Raw genomic sequence first — 26,146 nt, forward strand, 5'->3', positions numbered from 1 at the left:
ATTTAGACTAAGTTGAGATTCAACATTTGGCCGAAAAACACATTCTCTCATGTGAACTGTCAACAAATGCAAACCAAACCCAACAAGAACCACCGTGGTGAAAAAGCAGTCTTTGTAATCTCTCGTGTGGTTTTTACACTTTGAGAACATGTGACAGAGCGGCTCGGGGTTAATGAAGGTAACAATAGGCAGCGAAATAGGTAACGCTGACAGTGCTACAGCAGGATATTATAGCAAAAGGCAGAAATGTCATCAAATACCTTTAAAACTGCAGTTATCACTATTATATATTCACTGTGGAACCTATGACGGCACCATGTGAAAGAGGTCACTCATAATGATTAAAGCTCCGTTTAATATTGTTTCTTTCTCATTTTATAGCTTCTTTTGTAGCTCACTGTTTTAACACTGCAGCGTAAAACTTTAACGTTTCGGTTCATCCGTACATCTGTCTTTGTCTGTGGCTCGCTACCTGTTCAGAACCAAGCTGCAGACACACCAAAGTTAGCATCTAGCTAGTGAACGCAGTGTAGCATTTAGCAGCTAAAGCCATTTTTTTCCCCAGCACAAACTACCCTGATTGAAACCCTTGTTGACTACAAGCCCCTAACACCAAAGTGTCTGCCAAAATGGCTCGTAACTAACTCTTTAATTTCCTTTAGTTTCCACTACATGCTAATTATTTGCTAACAGGTTAGCTGTTTGTGATTTTTGCATTCGACTGTTGTTATATAAATATATACAGTTTTTCTACTCCTGAGTGGTCAAAAAATGATTAATGCAGCTCCTAAAAGAAAGCTCGACTTTATTAGGCACAGCTGAATGTGATGAAAGAGTTTTGTTTTTCCACACGCTCCATCCCAAAAGTTAAAAAAAAAAAAAAAGTTAATGGTAGCTGCTAGGTGAAGACACTGAGACATTTATCTGACCAGTTTGGGTCACTCTCCCCTGCTTCTCCTGCCTCTGATTGCAGAATGGTTTTACAAGGAGCCATCTCTCGCCCCGGCAACTTTGTGTGACCTTGTGGGACTGAATAAGACTGTAAAATTGATTCAGCTCCTGTAATAAAAGACCACGCACATTATCAGCATTCTAATTCTAATTAATACAGGCAGCAGCGGCAGACCCATTATTTACGATGGGGGCCCATGGTAAGCAAACACAATAATAATCTGCTCCATATTTTTATTGATATGTTGATGAATGGCTCTCTTTCACACAAAACACCAATGGAATGTTTCAGTGGCCGATCATAGAAGTGCTGATTATTTCACTACCAATTTCCTTCACCCCTGCTCTCCTCCTGTCTTGCCTTTCCTTCAACCTCTCCTCTTCAGGCTTTCATTAGCCCTTTGTGTGTATCACCTTAAGTCCCTGACTCCAAACCTCATTACAGAGAGCTGGGTCAGGTGATAGAGTCGACTAACCTCAAGGAGGTGAATTACTGTCAGAAATAAACAGTCCTGCCGCAACATCACACAGATGTCCGCCTGCTTTTCAAAGAAATGCCCAGCGCATTGTTTGAAAAGAGACCTGTGTCTGAAGCAGCCAGAGATATTTCAAAAGATGTTGAATATTAAATCTGTCAGTAATGGTTTCATTCTGTGAATTTCACATGAGAGGCCAAACCACTATAAAGTTTTGGCTGATTTAATTTGTACAATACAAAAAAAAAGAAAGAAAAAAGAAATCTTATGAAAGGTCCCTCAGTGACTTTTGGACCCACTGACTGCACAAGCCAGTGTTGTAACACTTTCTGAATCACGTATGAAAATAAAAATAAGAATAACAACCCTGACAATATTTATTCTTTGATTGCTCGTTGGCCTTTATCTTTCACCCCAAAAGCATTTGCGTTAAAATACAGTTCCAGTGGTTGGGAAAGCTTTTATGTGAGGCTAAAATCCCTCCTTTTCTCAATGGATTATATACAAGTTAGAGAATGCAGAGTGTTGGCATAGAATAAAAGAATACTTCTATACTGAATGGTGTCTTAATATTTTCTATCCAATGACTATCTGGTTTACTGAGCACAAAGGACCCTGCTGCCTCACAGTCAAAGTGTGTAAAATAAAAAGACAGCAACCTTCATATCTAGGTTATCCTTTATAATTAGGTGTCTATGTAGCTTATGCCATTTCCCCTGTTTGATAATTGTAGTCCATCCCTCCTAATTTTGCAGAGAGTCAGAAAAATGCTTATTTGTGCCTATCTTTCTTATTAATTCTCTTCACAAATCCTTGATTATTTTCCAATCCTTTCCTCTGATATCTCTGGCACTGTTTGTCTGTTTCACTCACTCCTCCACTGAGCAGTCTGCCTTCCTTCTCAATCGCCTGTTTTGTTTCCCGTTTTAATGAACAGTTGGATTCTTTTATTTCTCTACAAGTGCTGGATTTGCCTTATCACCCCCCGTCCCTTTGAGGGTTGCCAATTGGTTTTATCCATGGATGTATCATTTCTTAGGCTTCCTCTTTTTTTCTCCACAAAGAGAAAGAACCACTCCGTCAACAAGCCTCTCCGGAGCCAGAGATTAAAAACCTCAACATCACCTACCTTCCAGCGCTACTCCCAACTGGTTTGTGTAAAACTCAATTAAACTTGTCCCCACTGAATTTCACATTACAGTACATTAAAAGGAAATTCTTCAAGCGTGATGACAAAGCTCAAACCTAGCTTCACAGCCGCTATTTAGGAGCTTTCCTAAACATTGTAGTCTTCGGGGTTTTAGCCTCATGTCGGCGCAAAAGGCGCCAAAACACAAAGACAAAGAAAAGGTTTCTTTTGACTTGAGAGAAAAAACAAACTTTATGATTTATTTATTTACAGACACCCTGAAAGTCGCAGCCTCTGCTTGAGACACTGCATACAAACGAGGTCTGAGTCTATCAATTACCTCCCAACAAAAGGTAAAAGGCAGCCTTTTGATGATTAAAGGTAAATACTCTCACAAGTAAGCAGGACATAACGATAGTTGTCAACCGTGTGACGTTAGCCATCTTTCTTAAATACAGATGTTAATCTTTGGCGTCGATTTTTGATCTCGATTTCAGAGCCTCCCGTGAGTCAATAACAAATTATTCCGCCACCTTCGTACAATCTGCTCGGGTGAAAAGGGAGCGTTCAGTCGAGCGTTGCGCTGGCAGAAAGAAACACTGCGGGTCGATATGGGTGTTAACTTCATTCACGTGTGCTTGTGCGCTTTCAACTACATGACTGCAAACCTGAGATTCAAACAGGGGGAGGTGGATGCTTAAGATGTCGTTCCTTCATGAGATGCATCTTTGCCTTCTTACTGAGTGCGGCGTGGCCGCAAATGCGGAGGGTTTCCTACAAAGCAGAACGGGAAGCAGAGCGGGAGGCTTGGCTTTGCTTCAGCCAGGTCAGCTTTACAAGAGGAGAATCTGAAGACACGCACCTCGTCTCTCCTTCCCTCCCCTTCAGTCTTTCTCTTGTTCTCCCCCCATATAGTCATCCCTCCCCACAGCCCGAGAATTTAAGGGTGGCTTTGAACCCTCTCACTGTTCTTCGACATTGCAACATGTGCGCACGCTCACCCCCACCCCCCATCAGCCATCCAAAGGTGTTTTCGTGCTGAGATTAGTGGATGAGGTGCAGTCTGTGTTTTGGGCCAAACATGCCCATCCTTTGACACAAGGGCGGACTCTGACTCCGACTGGGCTACAGACCAAGATCACTCCCTCTTGTCTCCTCTGCTTCCTCCTCAATCCTCTCTAACACATGACATGTGTCACCGCCGCAGATCTGCACTGGACGATACGAGCAGTTCAAGGTCAGGGCAAATCCCCAAAGCAGAGAGAAAAGAGAGGGGAGAAAAAAATCTCATAAAACACCCCCACCCCTCCTCCCACCACTTTTTTTTTTTTTTTCCAGCTACGAACTATTTAAAAAGTTCATTTTTCCTAAATGCTTAGCATATTTCATGGTGCTATAATGTGAGCTCTATAATGTGAAATCTCCATTAGCCAAAGATGGGCGCTGCAGTAATGCAATGGATATGTCAATTTTCTTGTTCTGGAAAAAAAGAAATTTTGTAGGGATTTAAGACCCATGTAATATTCATATTTTCTATTTCAGAGCACAATAGCCAGCAAGGAACTAAAGTGATTATATATAGCCAGAATCAAACTCTGGAGCTGTTATCTGTATTATAGTTTAATAAGTCAACAGGGAGAGCAGGGTGGACAAATATTCTAGCAACATTTTGCTGGCTTTTCCTCATCCAAATGTGTTTGATGAGATGAAAAAATGGGATAAGAAATACTGAAAAATACAATTGTTTTCCATGGAATTATACGGGAAGATGAGTCGGAAAGTCCACAGACCTTGCATTTTTATGCATTGGTTTCATGCAGTTATACTCACCGAGCTTGAGCAACAAAACTTCAATTAACTCCAAGTTACACCAGTGACAAACTATTATTCAGTCCAAATGCATTTCAGAGGCCAGGTTAACTCAGACAGGAAGGGAAAGGGGGCCGCCGTGTAATTATTTGGTACTTACAATGTCCTACACTTCAGATTTGTGAGGATGGCGAGCAGAAAATCTGTTTACTATGGAGCCGAGTTGCTCACTCTCTTCTGCGAAGCCTTTGAATAATTCATAGTGAGAGCCATAGGCATATGCAAAGGAAAAGTGTTGGAGAATATCACACCAAAGATGGCATCCTCCATTATGTGCACTGTGCCCGGCGTGCCCACAGACCTCACATAATGTAATTGGATAAAAGTCAGATGCTGCATATTGAGAAGCTACATAAGGCAGCGATATTCTTCAGAGCCTCTGAAATGTGCTAATTGACTCAAAAAAGCAGCTACAGGAAAAGGACTGCATGGCTTATTGTCTTCATATATTTATCTCCAACACCTCATTACTTTTTTGTGCAGTTACAAGAAACAAGTGGAATAAATTTACTTACTACAGCTTGTGTTCAAAAAGCATGACCTCTCCCAAATAGAACAAGAGAGTGGGGGGGGGGAGAAGAACAACAAGTCTTAATTTAGAATGTCATTATTCTGACTTGGTCCAGCAAAAATGTTTTTGTTGTCATTTTACTTTTGTTGACAACTTGTCTCGTCGCAGTGTTACTGACTGAAGCGATGTGACATGTGTTTTACATATCAAAACTGCCAAGCCTTTCATTTAAAGAGGCTTCATCTTCACTGACAACATGTTTATTGACAGGTGAAGCTCCAGAGATTAGACATGCCGGTCTAATTAGTCTCTTCCTCCACTCTTGTATTTACACAGCTGAAGCACCATGAGGAGAAGGTGATCAGGCAAACCAGCCAACCGGTGGTCGAAGTAGTACTCAGATCCTTTACCTAACTGAAAGTACTACTTTTGGCTGCTCTCTTATTCACAAAGGGGCACCACGGCAGGTAGCTCCACATGTTTTGATTTGGCAGATTTTTACACCAGAAGCCCATCCCGACGCAGCCCCTTCATCGACTGTGAATCCTCTTGTGCTGCTAGATCCTGACTTTTGCCAAAGAACTCTCAGGTCTGTTACGGTGTTGGGAAAAAGCTAGTTTAACTAATACAACCAAAAAGTTCCTCAACATCTTGAAACTTCTACCTTCCGAAACAATGTCGACAGATCTTTACAGAGACCCGGTTACTCTGGTGGAAGTGCAGTTAGGGTAGCTGATTTCCAGAGTTTCTTTATCCCTGCAGCAATGTTCCACATCAGAAATATCAGAATGGCTCAGCTCACTGTGCTTTAAAACAAGAACAGCCACAAACTGTCACATCACACTTCTTGTCAGATGTTAAAGGAATTTCTGGAGCAAATCATTTGAAAAACTGAAATTTTCAAATGTCCGGCATGTCTACATTTAAGAAAGACAGGGACTCGGGGCCCAGGAACCCAGATCCAGCTTGGCCCTGATGGTCCCTCACTGGTTTTTCCCAGGGTGAATGAAGCTGTTGATAATAATGTGGACTCTGCTGGTAAATGGAAAGAAAAAATTATACCTCTATGAAACCTTCTGCTGCTGCGTTTAAATCTAACAGGCTGCAGAGCTCAGAGTATGTAATGGATGCAAAATTGATTAAAATTTGACAATGAGTCAAAACTATCACTTTTTATGAGTGATTACCAGCTAAGCTACTACTGTAATTGTTTTCATTTTAACATTACATAATGTTTTCAAAATTCATCATCTGTTCTGTATGCAATGTAATTTGGAAAGTTAACTAAATAAATACATTTAGTGATGTAGAAGTATTAAGTAGCAGAAATATAAGCATCTGTATGGTGGCACAGTACTCGAGTAAATCCACCACAGAAGCCAACACTGAAGGGGAAGCGGGGACGATGATGGATGCAGCAGCCATGTAACTGTAGAAAGGAGTCGGTGGGCAGGCTTGCTTAATTCTTGACATGAAATATTACCTGCGGCACTCGACGGAGCAGACCTGCTTGGATGGCAGGAGAGATAGCATCCATCCTTTCAGTATAAGAAACAAACAAACAAACAAAAGCTCCAAGACCTCTGACCCAACAAAGGAAGTACAACTGATAAGTTAGTAGCAATTTCTCCCTCTTCTCCTGCTCCTCGTGCTTTTCTTTGAATAGCATTTCTCTGCCTTTGGCCCCAGTTTCACCTTGCTACGCCTGTGCCCTTCTATTAAAGGTGGTAATGGCTGCCAACTTGCCTCAGGCCTTCTTTTTAATATTTGTCACTCATGAAAGAAAGGGGTGGGGTGGGGGGGGGGAGAGATGTTAAATCTTACTTTTGCCAGCTAAGGGCTTCTATCTCCAAAACAGAATAAAATCCAGTCCAAAACACTGCTGTGCGCATTAGGAAGCTGTGGGTTTAAGCCTTGTCCGCCATGATCAAACTAGGATTTATGAAGCATCATAACTCCCGACAACATCCAGCGGCTTATTAATTTTATATATTTCTGTCCATTCCCAGATATTCCCAGCCTTGACAGTCACTCAAGATAAGCCAAAAGCGTTCTGACAGGATGGAGTGTGTATATATTTTTCACTGTTCTGCCGCTCCCCCCCTCCAGTTGAATAGCTTTAGTAGAAACCTTGAGGCTGCTGTGGTGTGATTTGTCTCTGGTTTTTGTCTTCACTTGCAACCTTCCCATTTGTAAGGGCCCTTAAATCAGCCTTCCACTCTGCTGAGCCATGAGAACAGGCCAGACAGAGACAGGGAGGGAGGCAGGCGAGGCGGGTTTGTGTGTATGCGCGCATTCACGTATGTGTTTAATGTATGTTTATGCACACAAAGAAGGCGGGAGGGAGAGAAGAGTATCACGCATGTGGTTGAATTTTAATCAAAACACTCACTAATCACCATTTACAGGCCGTCTATATAAAGGCCTGTTCTCCGATATGAGAGGGCAACATGCTGATAGGGTTTAATTTAACTAGAGTCTGGGTCGGAAGCTTGATTTAATGTGGCCCACAGGAAAACTGAGCAGGAGGGAGAGAGACAGAAATGGTAGCTCTTTGTGCAATGATCACATAAGTTCACATCAATAAAGCGCTAACCCATTACCAGAAACACTACATGAAAGAGGAGGGGCCCTCAGTGAGCACTGGCTGCTCGTCAGCGTACTGTAACGACAGAACTGGCTCCGACTCTCCTGACAGCTGCTTCGCTTTTCTGACAGGCTATGCAGAGGAAACAGAGCAGGATCCCGACAGGCTGTACTCAGATAGAACTCCTTTAACCTCTTGGACCCTCATTCCCTATTCATTATGTAATCAGCATCATCCTTTGGACTTTATTTAGTAGCAATGGCTCAAACAATGCAGTGCAGTGCTTGTCACTTATTTTAGGTTTCCATATGATGACAAACCAGCACACTCGTGTCCCTTTATAGCAGCAATTCTCAAACTGTGAGGCCGGCCCCACCCAGAGCTACTCAGGGCCAGCCTACTCATGAGCCATCAGGTTGGATTGGAACTAAGTTGAATCAACATGACTTTTTTGGGGGGAGGAGGGAAATAAACAAACAAACCAAAAATGCTAGTGCTTAACTATATTTCACTAAAGTTCACCTAGGATCATTTTTTATTGTTAATAACTGCTTTTGAAGTGGGGAATGCCCCCCCCCTCCCAAAAAAAAGAAGTTTGAGAACCATTGCTTTATAGACTGATCTCTGAAAAACTTCCTAAAGATGATTCCATGAATACAGACTGTAAACTTCATCAGCGTGCTTCCATCCTCTCTCCTTGTTAAGGGTTTATCATCGGTAGGTTTCTGCCGGCTTGTTAAAAGCAAAAATATATTAAAATTTTTCATATCAAATGTAATGCAATCATTAATACTTAATTAATGCCAAAATAAATAAATAAACAAATCCAGATGTCCCTGCATGCGTTCTGTGGTGTGGGAGAATCACACATTATCACTATTCATGTCTGGTGATGGGGGTCGCTGCAGTTCAGCTCCAATTTATTCCAAGCAGCTGAAGAACTTATACTTCGCCTTGCTCGAGGACAAACTGCAGGAGTAACTAAATAAACAATATTCTCATTCGTTTACTCAAACTGCCCAAGATCTGAAACAAACTTTCTTCTGAAGCCAGAAGCTCCCGTTAATTCTCTAAGCCTCTGCTGCTTGTACTCTGGCTATGACCCTGACCAAGCTAACTAGCCACAGTGGCTATCACACCCAGCAGTGTCTGACTAAGACCCTAGCATGCACTAGCCAGCTACAGCCCCAGTGACTGAAGCACACAGCGGTGAGGAGGCAGGCAGGATGTAATCTCCAGGAGCTGTTGATACAGGGAAACACACAAGGTTTGGGTCAAAGGGATTAAAATGGTGGAGGTGCTGGCTGTATGAAGAAGAGGGGCTGGGAAATAGTGGCGGGAGCAGCGGGCGAGCCACCCCATAACAGAGAAGAGTGGGGAGATTACAGGGAAAATGGCGCAAGGGGGATTCCCGTAAGGAGTAGGGAAGCAGTGACTCCCAATGGCATTGGAACATAGCATTAGCAGCAGCTATTCAACGGTATGCAGGCTTAGTGAGCTCAGGGCATCAGGAGAGGTGGTCACGTTGATGGTGAGTTTCTATAGGTGACAGGTGTGAGGAAGACATCTTCACAGCTCCACTTGAAGACTTTGTCTCATGCTACTCAGTCACCCCTCTGTGACTGTGTCTGTCTAAACATTGTCAATGCCAGGAAAAAAAAATCAAATCTTTAAACAAAGGAGGCCAACTCTGCTGGGTGATATTGCACGAGGAGGTTTTAACTGAGCCCTTCATGCCTATGCAAACCGCACAAGGTTTGGATAGAGTTCCATCAACAAAACATGTCAATCACCTCTCCGTGAAAAAAGGCAAAGATATGAGACTCAAACCTATCTCGCATAGACCCAAGTACTGTACTCACGTCTTCCATTTCACAGTGTGTGGGAGAGCGGGGTTCAAAAAAAAAAAAAAAAAAAAATCTTACATTGCTTCTTTTTTTTTTTCTCCTCCATCCAGCTATCCATGGGCTCAGATTCCAGTTACATTTCACATTGAATAGACTTGTGTTTCCAGCAGTCTAGCCCTCTTCTAGTATGCTGGCTAGTGGAGCGATGACAGATTGGTTTCCACTCACTGCATGGGGGAGCACAATGGAGTGGCTTTGACAGAGTTAAGAGAAACAGTGCATCAGTGCCCCCCCCCCAATCTCTCTTTTTCCTCACGCACACACCCATGCCTTTCTCTTCCACTCTCTCTCCTTTTTTTTTTTCCTCTTTCTCCCTTTCTCTCTTCCCTAGGGCTTAGAGAATGGATGGCCCTGTCTGACCTGGACGACACTGATGTCTAGTCCTCTACACTACTGTACCTACAGCATGGCTGTCTGCTCACTCGCCTCTCTGTCCACTCTTTCTCTCTTTTTACACACATACACGAGGAACAGGGGCACCCATCTCTGTCACCCTGTGCCGACAGGCAGAGGTCAGTAGAGCTCAGGTACTAAAGCAACCTAGAGGAGGTGGGGTTTTAGTCATAAGTGGCCAGTATCACTGTCAAGTTGAAGAAATGGGTATAGCAGCCTTAAAAATGTAAAAACCACAATGCTAACTATAACTATAACTAATAAAAGGAAGATGCTAATGTGATTTTTTTGAATAATCTAGAGCCATCACAGCAGCTAGGAATTCTTTTCATACTGGACAATTCTGCAGTTCTGCACTGGACATAATGTTATAGAGCAAGAGCAATTTCTTATCTGGTTAAGGTCTGACAGCTAAAGACAACTAAAACTGATCAGTTAAGGTTTGGAAATGCATGTGGTAGTGAACGTTTTGCTTGAGTAGCCCGAGCTTGTGTTACTATAGTTTAGTCTCCTTTGGCAAACATGTTTTAGGGTTCTTTGACCTCAGAGACTCTCCCACTGAACTGTACTTGATCGCCAAACCCGACCCTGATTGGCAAATAAATATCAAATGTTTTTTAATCCTACTTTTTTCAGACAAGATGATCAAGCATGATATCAACAGACTGCTGATGCCAAACCTACACAGCTCATTTTTGAACCCACCTTATGCATCCCTATGTCCTTACCCATGGCATTGGACTTTTAGCTTGACCAGATTGCATGATAAAACAACCCACAGATAAGGTCCTAATGCTACAGGACCCTTGCAGTTGTATTCCTCCGTGTGCTGGAATGAGAAAAGAAAACTATGATATTGCACTGATACGCTACTCTAAAGACTACGGGACCATGTTTTTTTTTTTTTTTTTCCCAAGCAGGTGGATGTGCAATCAATAAAATGGATTAGCTGCAAAGGTATGTACAAAGGTTATCACAGAGTTCTCCTGCATGAACACAGTGGCGACCCCACAAAACAATTTTGTAATGTCTCGAGCTATTTCTTCAGAGAAAATCTGATTATGTTTTGCCCAACCTAAAAATTGATTTGCAGGGGTATACATTATCAAAGGAAAAATGGCTCCTGCAACACTAGGCCTTATAGCTTGAATGAATTTCTTTTTTAACTCTATTTTCTACGCTAGCTGTATCACTGTACCAGTCAGTGTTGCACGCTTTTTTTTTTCTTCCTCCCAATAATACATCACTATTTTTCTTTCACTGTCATGTCCCTTTTCCCTTCTCTGTGGGCTTTTTTTTTTTCATAGTATGATCATCTCCTCTCTCCCTCGCTACTTCAGAGTTTCACCCTGACTCAGTTTCACTTGTTTAGTTCCACTCACTGCAGTCCTGTGTCAACCCTCAGAGAGACTTTAACCAGGTGGCTTTCCATCACGCTGACTGACGATCTGAACACCCTTCCACCCAAGTGATTCCTCTATCTCTGTCCCTCCATCTCGCTCTCTCTCTCTCACACACACACACACACACACACACACACACACACACACACACACACACACACACACACACAATATGACCCCCCTTAAGTCTGATGAAATAACCCCCTCTCCTCATCTCAAAAAAAAAAAAAAGAAGAAGAAGAAACTGTGTGGAGGAGCAGAAAGGCCCCTCACTCCAGCTCTCAGCTTTTGTCTCTGATTATCCACACACACACACACACACACACACACACACACACACACACACACACACACACACACACACACACGCACACACACACACACACACACACACACACACACACAGGGTCCAGGAGCAGGATGAGAAGAAGTGTGTGTGTGAGTGCGTGTGTGTTTGGGGGGTGGTGGTGGGGGTTTGACTCTGACCAATGGCATCCAACAGCAGGGTTTTATCCTGAAGCACACTGACAATGCTTTTCACACCTACTTACCACAGCAGAGATGGAGGCGGCGGGCTGGATCATGCCCAGGCCTAAAAGCAGGCTAAGGGCTTTTAGAAGACACACAGAATGGACTCTTTAATTACTGACTCAAGATCCCGCAGTAGATTAAAAAGAAAAAAAAAAAACTCACAGAGGCTTATTTTCATATCTGCAGAATTTTTCAATGAATATAAAAACGGTCATTGATTATGCCGTTAAGGGAGGGAAGTTAAGCAGGGAAATATAAAGTACATATAATCACATTAGCTTGCAGTGATTAATGTAATAAAATGGGATCTTTTTCCCCATCTGTATTGAACACATTCAATACTGAGGAGACATGCTCCAAATACTAAGAAGCAGCTCCTTAATATCCACTTAACTAGTTCTGTGTGCAAAGACATCTGCGAAAGCACTGCAGATAAGTCAAATAACATGCTACTCTGATAGGCAGGGGGATGACAAAGGAGGAAAAAAATAAAATCCAAAATAATGACTCGTGTGTTCTTTTGCTGCTTGTACTTGCATTATTTTGAGCACAGATGATTGCATGTGTGTGCGTGCCTTCCGCCCCAGACACACAATCCTGCGCGATCCTTCCTGCATGATCAATACCCAAGCATTTCTTTTCATTGATTATACAATTATACAGAAGTTAAACCTGTGACACGCTCTCATGCAGCAGCACTAGCCAATGTAGCCAGCAGATGAGACTGAGAGGAGGGAAGAAGAGGCTTTCTCTTCACTTACTATTTTTTTTTTTTAAAGCGTGGTGCTTAAAGCGAGCTCGGTGTAGTCCAGGTACTTCACTCAGATGATTATAATGCCACGAGGGTGCAATACATCACTCTTATTAGCCACACTGGAGCACAATGGTATCATAATTAATGGTCGCAGCAGGATTGAACGCTGCCCTGACATGGAAAAGTGGGCCTACTTAAGCTCTACAAGGCATTTAAATATGCAGAGTGAATGGCACAACCCAAACCCTCCTGCTCTAAGGACAGCCCACGCTCATTAGCCTGACACCCTCCGTGGCATTGATACAAGGGCGACTGGCTAAACTCTCACGCAGGCACACACACACACACACACACACACACACACACACACACACACACACACACACACACACACACACAAAACAAAAAAACACAAGCATACATAGACAAAAATGCGCAGGGACTACAGCGACAAAATGTTAAATGGCGAATGTATGAAGAGAACAATCTTGCCCCTCATCAGTGCCCATCACTTCTTTTACATTTTCTCCCCTCATTGTTGTTTTTGTCTCAAGGCTTAGTCTGCGCTGAATGCAGATGGACATATATGTGTCAGCAGCCATTATGCGAATTTTCGGTAATGGCGTTTGGTCTCTGCGTGTGTGCGCGTGTGTGTGTTTTGTAGTGAATGTGCATGCTGTAGCAGAGTGTGTTGTCTGGTGCTTGTGCTATGCTGTCTAGCACGGGGAAACTGCCTGCGCGGTGGGAGAACAATGCACATAAAAGGCTGTCGGAGGAAGCGTCTGGAGCTGACGTCTTTCACGTGGCTCTGAATGGAGCAGCAGTGGGAAGTGCCCGTGTGTGTGTGTGTGCGTGCGTGCGTGCGTGTAGTTTATATGCTTACGATCGAGACAGGAAACAAAAAAAACACAGAGAAAACGCCCTCTTGAATCTGTCCCTTGAATGTGTTTGTAGAGAATGAGACGAGAGAAAATAATAAGAGCGCGTGTTCCCATCTTAGTCATGTGCTATGACATGTGCATGAATGCCTCCTAAATGCAGGTGTAGGATGCTGAGTCCTCTCAGATTGCTGTGTGATTTGGATTTTGCACTCCTTAACCCACTACACACACACACATACACACACCTCCTCTTCTTCCTATCCAGTTCATAAAACCCACTTTATAACTTCTCATGAAAAAAAAAAACCTACTGTGGACGCTACTTAAGAGCTGCCATGTGCCTAAACCAGCAGCTCCTCTCCACCCGGCTCGCTCCAGCCTGACCGTACCGAGTTATCGCGTGGCTCAGTGCAATCAATTATTGTTGCAGTGGAATCATTAATAATTTCCTAATGAAAACGATTCTGTTGATCTCTGTTGTCTTTTAATTAAACATAATTAGTCGGCTGCTCCGAGCTCTGGTGGGGACTCCTTTAGGGTACAATTTTGTTTTAATACACTGATAATGAAATTTTTACATTGTGTCAGTTGTTTAGTTATTATTCAGTCACACTATTTCGCTATGTTCCTAGATAACAGATAATAACCCTCGCACCTTCTATTCGCTGCAGTCATTTTAAAATAGGAGGGTTGAAATGAACAATTAAAATTTGAACTGTAAGAGTCCTCTCCTCTCACCGTTTCATACTGCATGCTGCTGCCAGGGCCCAGCGCACCAACCAAACAGTGCAGTTTGACACTTTGATTTTACAGGATGGGGGGGGGGGCGCAAGATTGAAATGTCTTTGCACAGGATTTTTTTAAGAGTCTGATAGATGCTACATCTGTCCTGGCAGCTCATGCAAGTTCACCATATGCCTCAGCGGTCTACTGCTCTGGATCAGTGGAAAGAGCAAATGAGGGCATAAAAAGGATGTGATTGTGAGAACTTGGAGAATCTGGATGAATACAAAGACACAGCGAGTTAGCTAATTCTGCGCCGTCCGAGCTTATGTAAAACGGCCCAGCTACACTGGTCATTTTCTCCACGAACAATGGGCTAAGTTGCTCTGGAGACTTATTGGACATGCTGTATCTGAATGTGGTCTGGCTTAAGAGGCTTACATTTGAAAAGTTTAGGTGACCTCTGAATAATACCCCATAATGTGGTCACACTGAGTGTGTATAGTTTCAGTGGGCTGAGATATCAGGTGTGAGCACAATGAAGGTTCAATCGGAGGATGAACTGAATCGTGCATCGCACTGTACCCCTAAAAAATCTCAAGTTTTTATTCCACTCTAAGCTCAGATGTGACTGTGTCTGATTTCATGTGTACGCCCTGCAGCAGAGGAGAGATCGCTACATAATGTGAACACAGTATGATTAAAAAAAAAAAAACATTTGAATATATTTATGGAATGTTTTCTTAACCAGTGGGAATGCAGCTGAGGGCAGAGAGGTCAAAAACTTTTGAGAGGTGACTAAATGCGCTGCTCATTCAGAAGGACTTGATCCCAAAAAAAGAAAAATATGGCACAGCATCGATCGTTAAGAAAGCTGCTCAACAGCACAGGCGCACCACTGGTCACACCGGCTCTCTGAACAGCTGCTGAAATCCACAATCGGGCAGGTTTGCAACATCTGAACTCCATCGGTAACATATTCAGCGGAGAGATATTAGATGAAAAGAAATCAAAATGTGTCTGAATTGGGTTTTCTCTCTTAAATCTCTCCTGCTTTGCAGCTGCATTGTTTATCAATCTGTTATCTGTAAAGAACACCCCCCACCCCCACCCCTCTCCTGTCTGTCATTTGCTCTGTCTCCTCATTCTCCAGCATTACTGTAACATATAATTACTCTGCAGACTTGCAGCCTGTTTCTATAACTTCAGCGGTTCAAAGAAGCTGTCGGAGTGTGGAGGAGAGCATTGTGGGAGTTCCAGGTGGATTTCTCGATAATGAGTTAGCGCAGTGGTAGAATTGAGAGTTTTAGTAATGGCTGGCTGCTAAGGCTCTTCCTGGGAGTTTAATGTAAAACAAACAGGGCCATGCTGACAGCCTGGGAAAAACAGATATTGCACTTTTCCTGCTTCCACTTCAGGGCTCTTGCTGCCTCTCATTTTGAGAAACGGAATTCTAAGAAGAATTTATATTCATGAAATGGCTCTGTGAATCCTAATTGGAGACATTTAAATGACTCAAATATTACTCATGGTCTTTGAGTTCTTTTTAAAAAAAAAAATATTCATGTTTTTCTGCTCATCTGGATTAAATGATAGAGGCATGCAAACAGAAGCCAGGGAAAACATCATTGCTAGCTACAAGAATTGCGGGATCTCAAAAATTGGGTAGGAATTTTTTATATTTGACATTATAAGGTAAATGTTCCTTGGTGCTGATGACCAGGGGCGCCCTGTTGGGGGGACCTGACTATGCCATCCTGCTGCTTGTTACACACTCCAGTGCATGTATTATACATAACACATTGCAGGGCTACAACTCTCAGAGGAATCATTTTGCTGAATCCGGTTTTCTCTGCACATATTTCCCCCCACTTCCTGACAAGTTTCAGGGACAGAGGATGAGCATTTGTACAAAATGTAATGCAGAAATCATAGGACAGAACGTCCAACACTAAGCTACAGCCACTCAAACCAATCACCAGCCCTTACTTAGAGATACTCCCCCATAGATTCACACTGGCAAGCATCCAAAGTGAACTGCTACTATCTTTGCATGCAGCCATAAAGAAAGCCGAGACCAGTGAAACGTGAGCCAAAGCATATTCTGCAAGCATACTGTGTATTGAGATATTCACTGTTTTCCATAAATAACGCATCTCAGGGAGCAATGAAGCAGCCGACAGAGGGGAAACAGCACAGGGGTGAAGATATAAACAATCTGGGCCTCAGCTTTTCAAGGTGGGAAGAAAGTTCCTGCTGGACTCCGAGAAGCCTTTTCCCTTTTAGTCGGTCCACACTAGTGTTGATGTGATAAACACAATTCCAGCACAGCTTCAAAAACGACAGCGAAAAAGACCAAATTCAATATTGAATTTGACAAAGATTTGACATTTTCAGCACGCCGGCACTCCATTTCAATGTCACCTCCAGAGGGTGCACACACATGCAGATTGGAATATTTAAAAGAAGGCCATGAAGAAGAATGAGCAGCATAAATCGAGTCACAGTCTGGACGCGAGAGTCAAATGGCTGCACGGCATCAAACGCTTCACCACTTTCTGAACTTACTCCAAGTCCACGTGGAGGGGGGGGGGGTTGCCAGGAGCAAAATGTGGAACAATTTTTTTGCAAGAGAAAAACCGAGAGAAACGGACACCCGGCCGATTTATGCGATGCTCTTTGGTAAAGTTGCTACAGAGCAGTTTGAGCCGAGCGTGGAATAACGCTGGCTGAATTTCGGGATCACAGTGATATCAGAATCTTTGAAATTTATTAAGGATTCGTTTCAAAGTCGAACATGTTCATAAGAGGTGACTCGTGACAAAACAATAGCGGTATTACTAATATTGTTTAAAGAAACGAACAAAGAAAATTGTTTCCAACTAAGTAATTGACTTACTGATTCTCTGAGGTGACAAGAGATATTTAACTCTGAGAACCGAATTAATTCTGTGTATTCAACATTCCCTCTATTATCATTTATTATCAGTGGCAAGCATGTGCTGATGCTTGTGGAGGATTTAGAGTAATGAACTTATACAGCAGAACACAGAACAACTTACACAAGGGGTCGTCTGGAGATGTTATTGTGTTTAATTTAATAAGGTCAAGTTGGAAGCGACAAACAAAGGCGCTCCCAGCTGAGGTGATGATGCTGTATGTGATGCTATCTCCAGGATACATGTATGAAGAGTGGCAGAGGGAGAAAAAAAAAGTGAGAAATCCTGTTATTGCCCCCTTTTTTTTTTTTTGTTTCATACAGTCACTCTGTGAGCAAAAAGATTAGAAGATTTTAAAGAAGTGCATAATCTTCTTTAACAGCTTATCAAAACTTTAATGATTTGGTGATAAAGAGCACAAAGTTAAGTAGCCGGTTAAGAGGATAACTCCCCAGTGCAGTCTAGTGATTAGTAGATGAGAATTGGGAGACCGAAAATCCGGGTTGCAAATCCCACTCCTGCCACTTATTCACTTTGAGGGAGAAGAAGCTCCATTTCAGCTTTGGGGGTATTGTCACGGGGTAATCATTTTTGAAAAGTGATAAATAGAGCCCCTTTCCCCCCTCACCCCCTTTAGAAGCCAAAACACATCTTTATTTACGTATTTATTTTGCTGTGTCTCTTTGGTTAACACCCGTCAAGACCCAATTATAGCTGCAGAAGCCGTGCGCTTTCATGAGAAGTGAAGCTCCAGACTTTAGTGTCAGTGCTGTATACAGTGTGAGCATCTTCTCACACAATCTGCAGCAAACCGAGCTCTCCGCAGATCCGCGTCGGGGCTCCTTTAATGAGGGTTTGCCGGACAAAACGCAGCGGATTGAGGAGTTTATCGTTGTGACAGTGGGGTCATTTTAGCTTTTTTTTTTTTTTTTTTTTTTTTGTGCGTTTTGGATCACTTTCGTGTAAATAACATGGATTTTCTGACAGATAGTGGTGTTTTCGTTCCACCCTACATATTTACATAAATCCACTTCCCATTGGGGTTGTATGAATGCAGCTGATTTATTAAAGCTGAATTAGTCAGAGAACAAATGAAGCAAAGTGGCAAACACATCTCCACTCGTGGTTTCCTCGCTATCTACCCTGAGATAGGGATTCGCTTAGTATAAAAGAGTGGGAAAAAAAGGCATTAATTACCTTGTGAAATCTAAAGACCATTAACTTTGTGTGTCAAGTGATGTTTCTCAGTTCCCAATCAGAGTTTTCGAGATAGAAATTACTCTTTGGATGAGAAAAACAGATATGCAGTGAGAGTGGGAGCTTGCGTGTCTTTTTGTGTGTCCTTGTAGCTGTGCAGATGTAATTATTTGTGCTTGTTTGTGACTTTGAGGAGTGAGAAGAGAAAGAAAGAGAAGAGAAAAAGTAAAAGAATGACAGAGAGAGAGAGAGGCAGAGGAGGAGTGGATGGAGGACCGTGGCGTGGTGTGTTGCGCTGCAGAGAGATAACAGGATGCTGGTGCGGCTTGCTTACCTTTGCTGTACACCACACAGTTGTTTTTGTTGTCTTCCGCTCCCTGCCAAGTCACATCCAGCAGCCACCTGGGGCCGGCGCTCAGCACCACCGGGACCGTGCTCTTCGTCTTCTGGTTGAGGACAGATAACAAACACTAATCATTTGCTTATTTTGGTGATTAAAGAAACATTAATAACCTCTGAGTTACGCTCTTCCGCTGCTCTGAATGGCCATAAAGAGGCAATTTCAGAAACTATACAGCGTGCAACTCAAGTCCAGCCCAATCCTATTTTTTTTGTACATTGCTGAGAAAATTTGAAAATCAGGCCAGGTTTTATGTATGTGTGTGTGTGTGTGTGTGAGATGGCCAACAAATGCAGTGCTTGGGGTGATGACAAATGGGTGCAAGAGTCACCACTGTATCTAAAAGGAGGAATTATCATCCAGGATTCAAGCCAGAGATCCAGAATCAGATCAGATTAAGAGGAACATCTCAGGTGTCTGGGAATCATAAAAAAAAGGAAGGAAAAAAAAGAAAAAAGGATGGTGACTTTCAGAGAGAAGGAAGCAAGTGTTCGGCGGTGAACTTTGGGCGCATTGTGCCTCGCTATCACCGGGATCTCACTATTTCCTGAAACAAGCAGGGAAGAATTTAAAGAATCAGTATCCATTTCAAAGGCCGATTGAGGTTAGAGTTTTTATAATATGCCGGAAAATTATTCTGAATGTATGAGGTCGTTTTTCTTCTTGGTCAGAGGTCAAACACGGGGTTTTATTCCACTGAAAGAAGAAAAAAAATAAAACAGTGAGATAGAGAGCTACATCCTCTATAATAGATTCACATGGTGCACTGTCACCAGATTCGCTTGCTCTATTCATCCTCATATGATCTCCTAGTCTGTTTTATTGCATGCTGGTGTTCTTTTTCTTTTGCTTCTTGTAAAATGATGCGTTGGCGGTGCTGTGTGCATGTTGTGGAGGGGGTGGGAGGTTTTGGGGGGTGGGGGGTGGGGAGGGGGCGTTGCAACATCTTAGGCAGCTGGGTACAGTAGCCTATTACTCAAAGGCAAAATGTCACTATTTTAAGGCCATTTCCTTTGAACCCCGGGGCCTCCCCTTCATTAGGATCCTACAGAAATAGTTTAGCTAAGAGAAAATAGGTTGGGCCGCAATCTCGACACTTCATTTCTTTTCCCATCTGAGGCAGCCAGTGACAGGACACTGTCCATCTGCCTAATGCAAAAGCAAAATACCAGTCCTCTCCTGTACTTTTCACTTATTTCTCCCCCGCAAAAGGCAACAACCTTCAAGGATAAATGCAAATGTCACTTGAGCATGTTAAAGGTCTGAATTGGCACAGATATGCACAAGAGATGAGCACTGTGCTCCGGCAGTGTGTCTGCATGCCCCCTCCTCCTCTTCCTCCTCCTCCTCCTCCACCCGCCCATTTCTCTTTCCATGAACTCATCTACTCAGAGGCTGGAGGACATAGATTTTTATTTATTTTATTATTTTTTTTTAGAGAGCATTATTTACAAATAGCAAATACATCTCAGAGAGCTGATAGGAATCTGTTTGGATCTTGTCTGCAAAATGGTAAAAACAAATACAGATACTAAATAAAGACAGATTTCTAAATAGTCCCTTTTTATATATATAGCTCTGCACGTTGGCAAACTGCACCGGCAAACTGATCAAACACAGACAGTAAATTGTGTCTGTTGATATTCTTATTCCTTCTCCTGGCATCTTCTTATCCCGTCCTGGCAGCAGATGAGAGAGAGAGGACCTCTGTAATTTAAGTCATCCGCAATTTCACATTTCAAATTAGCCTCACAATAAAGTCTTCTATCTGGCTAACCTGAGATTCTCACACCCCTGTCAAAGGAGCAGAGCAGACCGGCCGATTGTTGCTAGGACGACTATCTGAAATGGGAATCAGATTAACCCTTTCTCAGATCTCCAGACTGGAGCCATCTCTTATTCAGCAGCAAGAGGCCTCTCTGCCATCCTTCTGCGCCTCTGGGAATTCATGATATTCCAGCTGCTCTTAATGTAGCCAACAGAGACAAAATACCATATTAATGAGGCATCTTCCCAGTGTTAGAAATAACATGACATTCGTTGGATACGTGGCATTAATCACAATTGTTCCCTTAGTTACTGCTGTGGTAGAAACTTAAAGAATTCTTATGATGTATTATTTTGATTTAATTGTCACTGTCAACTATTTACTCTGCTGCCTTTTCTTGCAAAGTGAGCGGCAACAATCCATGACAGTCTCTCACTGCAGATTTACATAAAGCATCTATGGCGACAATATGTGCTTTGTAAGCAGGCTGCATGCAGCAGCCGTCGCAAAGACAAAGAAATGCACAAGAACGACCGCACACAACAAATTTAGGATTAAGACACAGTGGCGTCGCTGCAGCGAGGAGCGTCTCCGCAAATGCAAATGAAAACATTCGTACGACCGGATCAGTTGGCCTGAGTGGTCGAGGCCGGGGAAAAAAATGCAGATTGACAGGCAGAAAATTGCGATTTTCCCTGAACCTGATGAAGAACTGGCTTTATGGAAACAAACTCCTCACAGGGCTGTATAAAGAGGGGATGTGACGTAAGGAGGCTTTTTCCTGTCCAAAACAGCACACTGTGGGGGAATTAGAAAATATGCTGACCCCTGTTGGCTAGTATAAAAAAAAAAAGGTGCTGATCTTACTTTTTCCCTAATTCCTCTCACCTTTTTGAAAAAAAATTAAAAACCTGCACCATTTCTTAAAATGATTTCCTAATATTTTTCATGCATGCACAGTGCACACTTCTGTAATTAAAGAAAATATAATACAAACAGGTAAATGTTAGATATGTTGTGTTTATATAGATCCAGTCTTTAATATCAGTTTACTGACTATCATCCCTGTCAGAGCCTGTAACCCCCCCCACCCCCCGGCCTTCCTCTCTGTGTAGTGTGTTATGGTTTATCCACCCTCTGCCTTCACTCCAGTGGTTTCAATACTCTCCCGGTATTTTTTTTTCTTCCTCTGAGCTCTGTTACCGTTCCTCGTGTAAGAGATACAGTGACCAAAACAGTGTAGTCAGCGAGGAAGTGATTACAAACTGATGCTCCAAATTCGCTATAAAATGAAAATCAATATTTCCACAAGTTGCTGCAACATAAAAGATAACCTTCATTGATTTTTCTAGACTTAGGCCTCTGTGATAAAATCTAATATAAATTTTCAGCCACACGGATTTGGATCAGAGCGGAGCAGGGGCTGAACGATAAGTTCCGTGCACATCTCTCAGACTTGGATTTTTTTTTTTTCTTTCCCTCTTTCCCCTTTTCCCTCTTCCAAGGCAGGGCTGTACTATTTATAATTGGCCCTGTGTGAGCAAAAGCTTCTATCAGGAATCTGTTCTAATTTTTATTACTGAGAAGCTAAAGCCTGTTCCAGATAATTTGGAAATTTCAGGGGAATTGTGATAGAGCTGATGGCACAGCCGGACTGACTCCAGAAAGGAGCTAACCTGTAATAGCCTCTGTGGCTGCGCTGATTAAATGTTGCCATAGATGAAAGACCTGCCATCACTGCAATAAATTAACCAATCACACAAATCCCAAGTCGCTACTAATCCCTCCTTGATACCATGATCCTCTGATCAGCTGAAGGAGGTGAAGAAGAAAGTGGCTTGTGACACTCAGCCTTCTTCTAACTCCCTGCTTCCCTGTGTAAACAACAAGCTAATGATATCACCGCTGACCATTTCACCACCACTGGCTACTCTTAACCCGTTTCATGGTCAGGGCAGGTGAAATCGATACAAACCGTGGTGGGAATGATTATTTTCCTCATCACTCTTCACCCCCCCCTCACACACACGCCCCCACCAAGGTCACCGACTGGCACTGTATCCGTCTTGATCCCACAGCTGCGGGATTTAGACAACAGAGAGATCAAAACCACTCTGTCTGAATATCTCAAGACATATACCGGCTTTATACATTCATCTTTTAACGCCCACTCAGTGTGAACGTAGTGCCATTTTGAAATGAAAACTCTAGTAGAAATATTACAGTCAAATCATTCTGAGTATTTCTGAACCTTGCCCTCTTTTCACAGTAAAATCCTTCTTTCAACAATTGTTTATTTTTTTTTTGCTCCTGAATAACTGATAAAGGTATTTGGCTTCCTCACCTCTACACTACATTTGACCAGTGTCCCATGTCCCAAATAATTTTAAAGTGCCACGTCCTTTTGCAGACAATACTAGCAGTTTATACATGTATATATATATATATATATATATATATATATATATATATATATATATATATATATATATATATATATATATATAAAGATAGAAGCTTATGTATGGGTTATGTCGAGTTTATATGTTCTCTGTTTCTAACATGGGAGTGAGGATAAAGGATTTGTACCTGTTTTACCAGTCAGTTTACAGCAGACAGCACACTCACACCTTGATAACGTCCATTGCAATTAGTTGTTCACTGCGATGAAACAAATTGCATGTGGTCAACTGGAAATTTCATTAAGGGAGATTTTCCTCTAGCCCTCGTTATCGCTCCGCGTATTAATATTTTCTTAGCCTCAAGGATGGATGGGTTGCAAGGGTCTTTTTTTTTTCTTTCTTTTTTTTTTTTTTTTTTTTGGTTGAATAAAAATGGCCGGAGCCAACCTCACAGTCTGTGTTCTCCCACTGCCATCCATGCTGGCAAAAGCTGTGTATATGCTTAGTTAGCTGCTGCATATTTTTTATTGCACCCTGAAATAAGATTCTCTGTCAACATCCTACATAAAGTGGGAAATACCTCCATTCCTCAAGTCTGCTTTTGTGTCATTCTCCCCTCTTCTAAATGGCTATGGTTACATCTGCTGAAATGAAAAGATACCTACATACAGCTTTCATTCCTTTCTCTCCCCCCCTCTCCCCCTCCTCTCTCAGGCTATAGCATCTTCTATTGGGAGGCTAAATAACAGAAATATGCAGGAATTGCACACTAATTCCCCTTAGAGATAGATCTTGGCTGGTGCCCTGTCATAAATCAGAGAATTTCGATATGAAATGAGGCAAGCTGCTCTAATCATTTCTGCATTTCAAATTGGATCACTGGCTCAATCGCCTGGCTTTTAAACTGCTTGCCTAAGAGCAAATGTGAGGTGGGAGATAATTCAGCTGAAATCTCTGCCTGCTCTGTGCGGCAGTTAGTTTACTGCTTGAGTGCAAGAGAATGCTTTTTTCTTCCCTTAGCCCATCTTTCTCTTTTCAACTTTGTTAAATTGACTTTTCATTTTAAAATCGATTAAATTGAGAGAGTCACTGCTGTTCCCGGAATCTTTAAAGGGACACCCATCACTGTGCGCATGTGCCTTTATTTGCCTGCTGCTATCATGGCGCCGCTATGGGAAATAAATATTTTCTCATTTAAATCACCTTTTATCCCGCTGACTGGACTGTAAGCATCAAAGTTCATGTGCTGCATTAGCTATTACTTATTTCACTCCATTGAAATGCTCATGGGGTTTGTATTTATATCAACTATGGGTGGCACTGCATGATTACTGCATGTTCAGTTGCTTTTTTAAGGCACAATATAAAGAGACTGATGATTGGCTGCCCTGGATGTTGATTAAGAAGCGATGCTAAATTATAAATAGTGCATCTAGACACTGTTCTGTTTATTTTTAAATGAATCTGCTGCTTGCTAAATCACAGAGGATAGAAGTGAAGAATAGAGATTTAAAAGGGGGGGGGGGGCAATGCACATCCCTTCTCTATTCTTCAAGACCTTCAGGCATGTTGAGGTGCTTCAACTCTAAAGCCAAACAGTTTAGTGTAAGCTGTACCTGCCCTGAAGACAAGCAACCCCCCCCCCCCCCCCACCCCTCTCTTCTTGTCCTTCCTTTCTTTCATTCCATTTTCCTTTCTTTCATGTTACCAGCTTCCCTTCCTTTCCTTTCCTTTCCTTTCCTTTCCTTTCCTTTCCTTTCCTTTCCTTTCCTTTCCTTTCCTTTCCTTTCCTTTCCTTTCTTTCCTCCTATCTCCTAACCACTTCCCTTTAACATGAGTATGTCCCCGGCACTCTCCACATACTGTATATAAAACATCTTCACTCACCCAGCCCTTCAGCATCAAACTACAATGTCTCCAACTTTCTTTGTAGTGGCGAATGTGTAATTCAACTTCACAAGTAAATGTGTGTGTACTGCTGTAACTCTGTATTATGCATATGTCTTGAGAACTATTTGAAGTTGTAAACAAGGAAAAGCTGAATTTGTAATGCATGCGCTCCAGGACTTAATCATGTCTAGGAGGTAGGGCTCACATATACACACATGTACTTCTTGTGTTTGGCTTTGGTCAGGGGACAGAACAGCCCTGTCGCTTCACTACTCACTGTTTGAATTACTCAAAATTTCCCATTTGAATTCAATTGGCAAAGACTTGTTTGATCTTTTGCATGTGAGTTAGGTCTGACTCCCCGAGCAGCGAGAAGCTGTGTGAGGGAACATAATAGGGAACCTGGAGCCAGTAATGTTCACCTGTATGGATATTACCAAGGCCCCTCGGGGTCAAGGTGGCAGGTGGCATATTCTCTGGACAGATCCACCTCTTTCTCTGTTGGGAATAAACATGCGGATGGGGGATTTCTTCAAAGAGCAAGAAAAGGGAACTCAGGAGTCAATCAGTCAATGGGGTCACAACAAATCCCTGCGCTCATAACCACACATGGAAGACTAGGATCAGTAAGAGGCAGCAAATAAAGACAAACAATAAAATAGTAGGCTTGAATGAAGCCCCTGACTTTAGATAAACCCCTGTGCCCCCCTTTAGGTACTGGATTTTAATATTCTTTTGAACTCCCCTCTCTTCTCTGGTGAAGTTATAAATTTCATGATGCATTAGCTTAGCATCTACCGTATGTGATTTTATATTTCAGAGGACTCTTTCATTCTGTGCGGCCAATCTCGCCCCCTGATTCATAAAGTGAGTTTTCTCTATATCCAAGTGTACAGAATAATAACTATAATAAGCAAAGGGGGGGAAGAAAAAAAAACAAGACATTAAAAATGAGTGGAGATTAAGAATAAAGAGAAGAAACGCGTGCCTCACAAGCATAACTTTGTTCCAACAGCGAACACAAAGAACAAAGGTATCTGAGATTTGCATACAACCCGATCACCTGCACGCTGCTGCAGTGTTCAATAGTTTGATCCTTACATGCACTTGAGAGAAATGGGGTCTTACAAAATCCACTGTAAAAGACCAACAATATTTACACCAAGTTGAGTAAATAAGATAAAGATGATGAACTTGCCCTTCGCTAAATGCATTAGACGTGAACTCTCTTATCAGAGTCTCAGCACACGGACTGTTAAAGGAAGGGTTTCTCGAGCTGGAAATGGTCTTTGTTACCCAATTAGTTTGCTGACGACCCCGTGGTATAATATTCCTGCTTTGACAGCCTCATACACATCCATCTAATGAGGCGCTGCCGGACCACCAGGGAGAGAATGGACACTATCCAGACCTTCATCTCCTTTGCTACCTATCA

General features: G+C 42.4%; 1 protein-coding gene across 1 annotated transcript in view; it reads right to left on the reverse strand.

Annotated features, from left to right (window-relative positions):
* zfpm2a (zinc finger protein, FOG family member 2a) overlaps window positions 1–26,146 on the reverse strand; it is a 116,311-nt gene that overhangs the window by 24,570 nt on the left and 65,595 nt on the right. Inside the window, exon 5 of the mRNA XM_030750874.1 lies at window positions 18,586–18,697. Coding sequence (XP_030606734.1) covers window positions 18,586–18,697 — 112 coding nt within the window. The remainder of the gene's footprint in view (window positions 1–18,585; window positions 18,698–26,146) is intronic.

The sequence above is a fragment of the Archocentrus centrarchus genome, chromosome 16 (assembly GCF_007364275.1).
Source record: "Archocentrus centrarchus isolate MPI-CPG fArcCen1 chromosome 16, fArcCen1, whole genome shotgun sequence".
Lineage (NCBI taxonomy): Eukaryota > Metazoa > Chordata > Actinopteri > Cichliformes > Cichlidae > Archocentrus > Archocentrus centrarchus.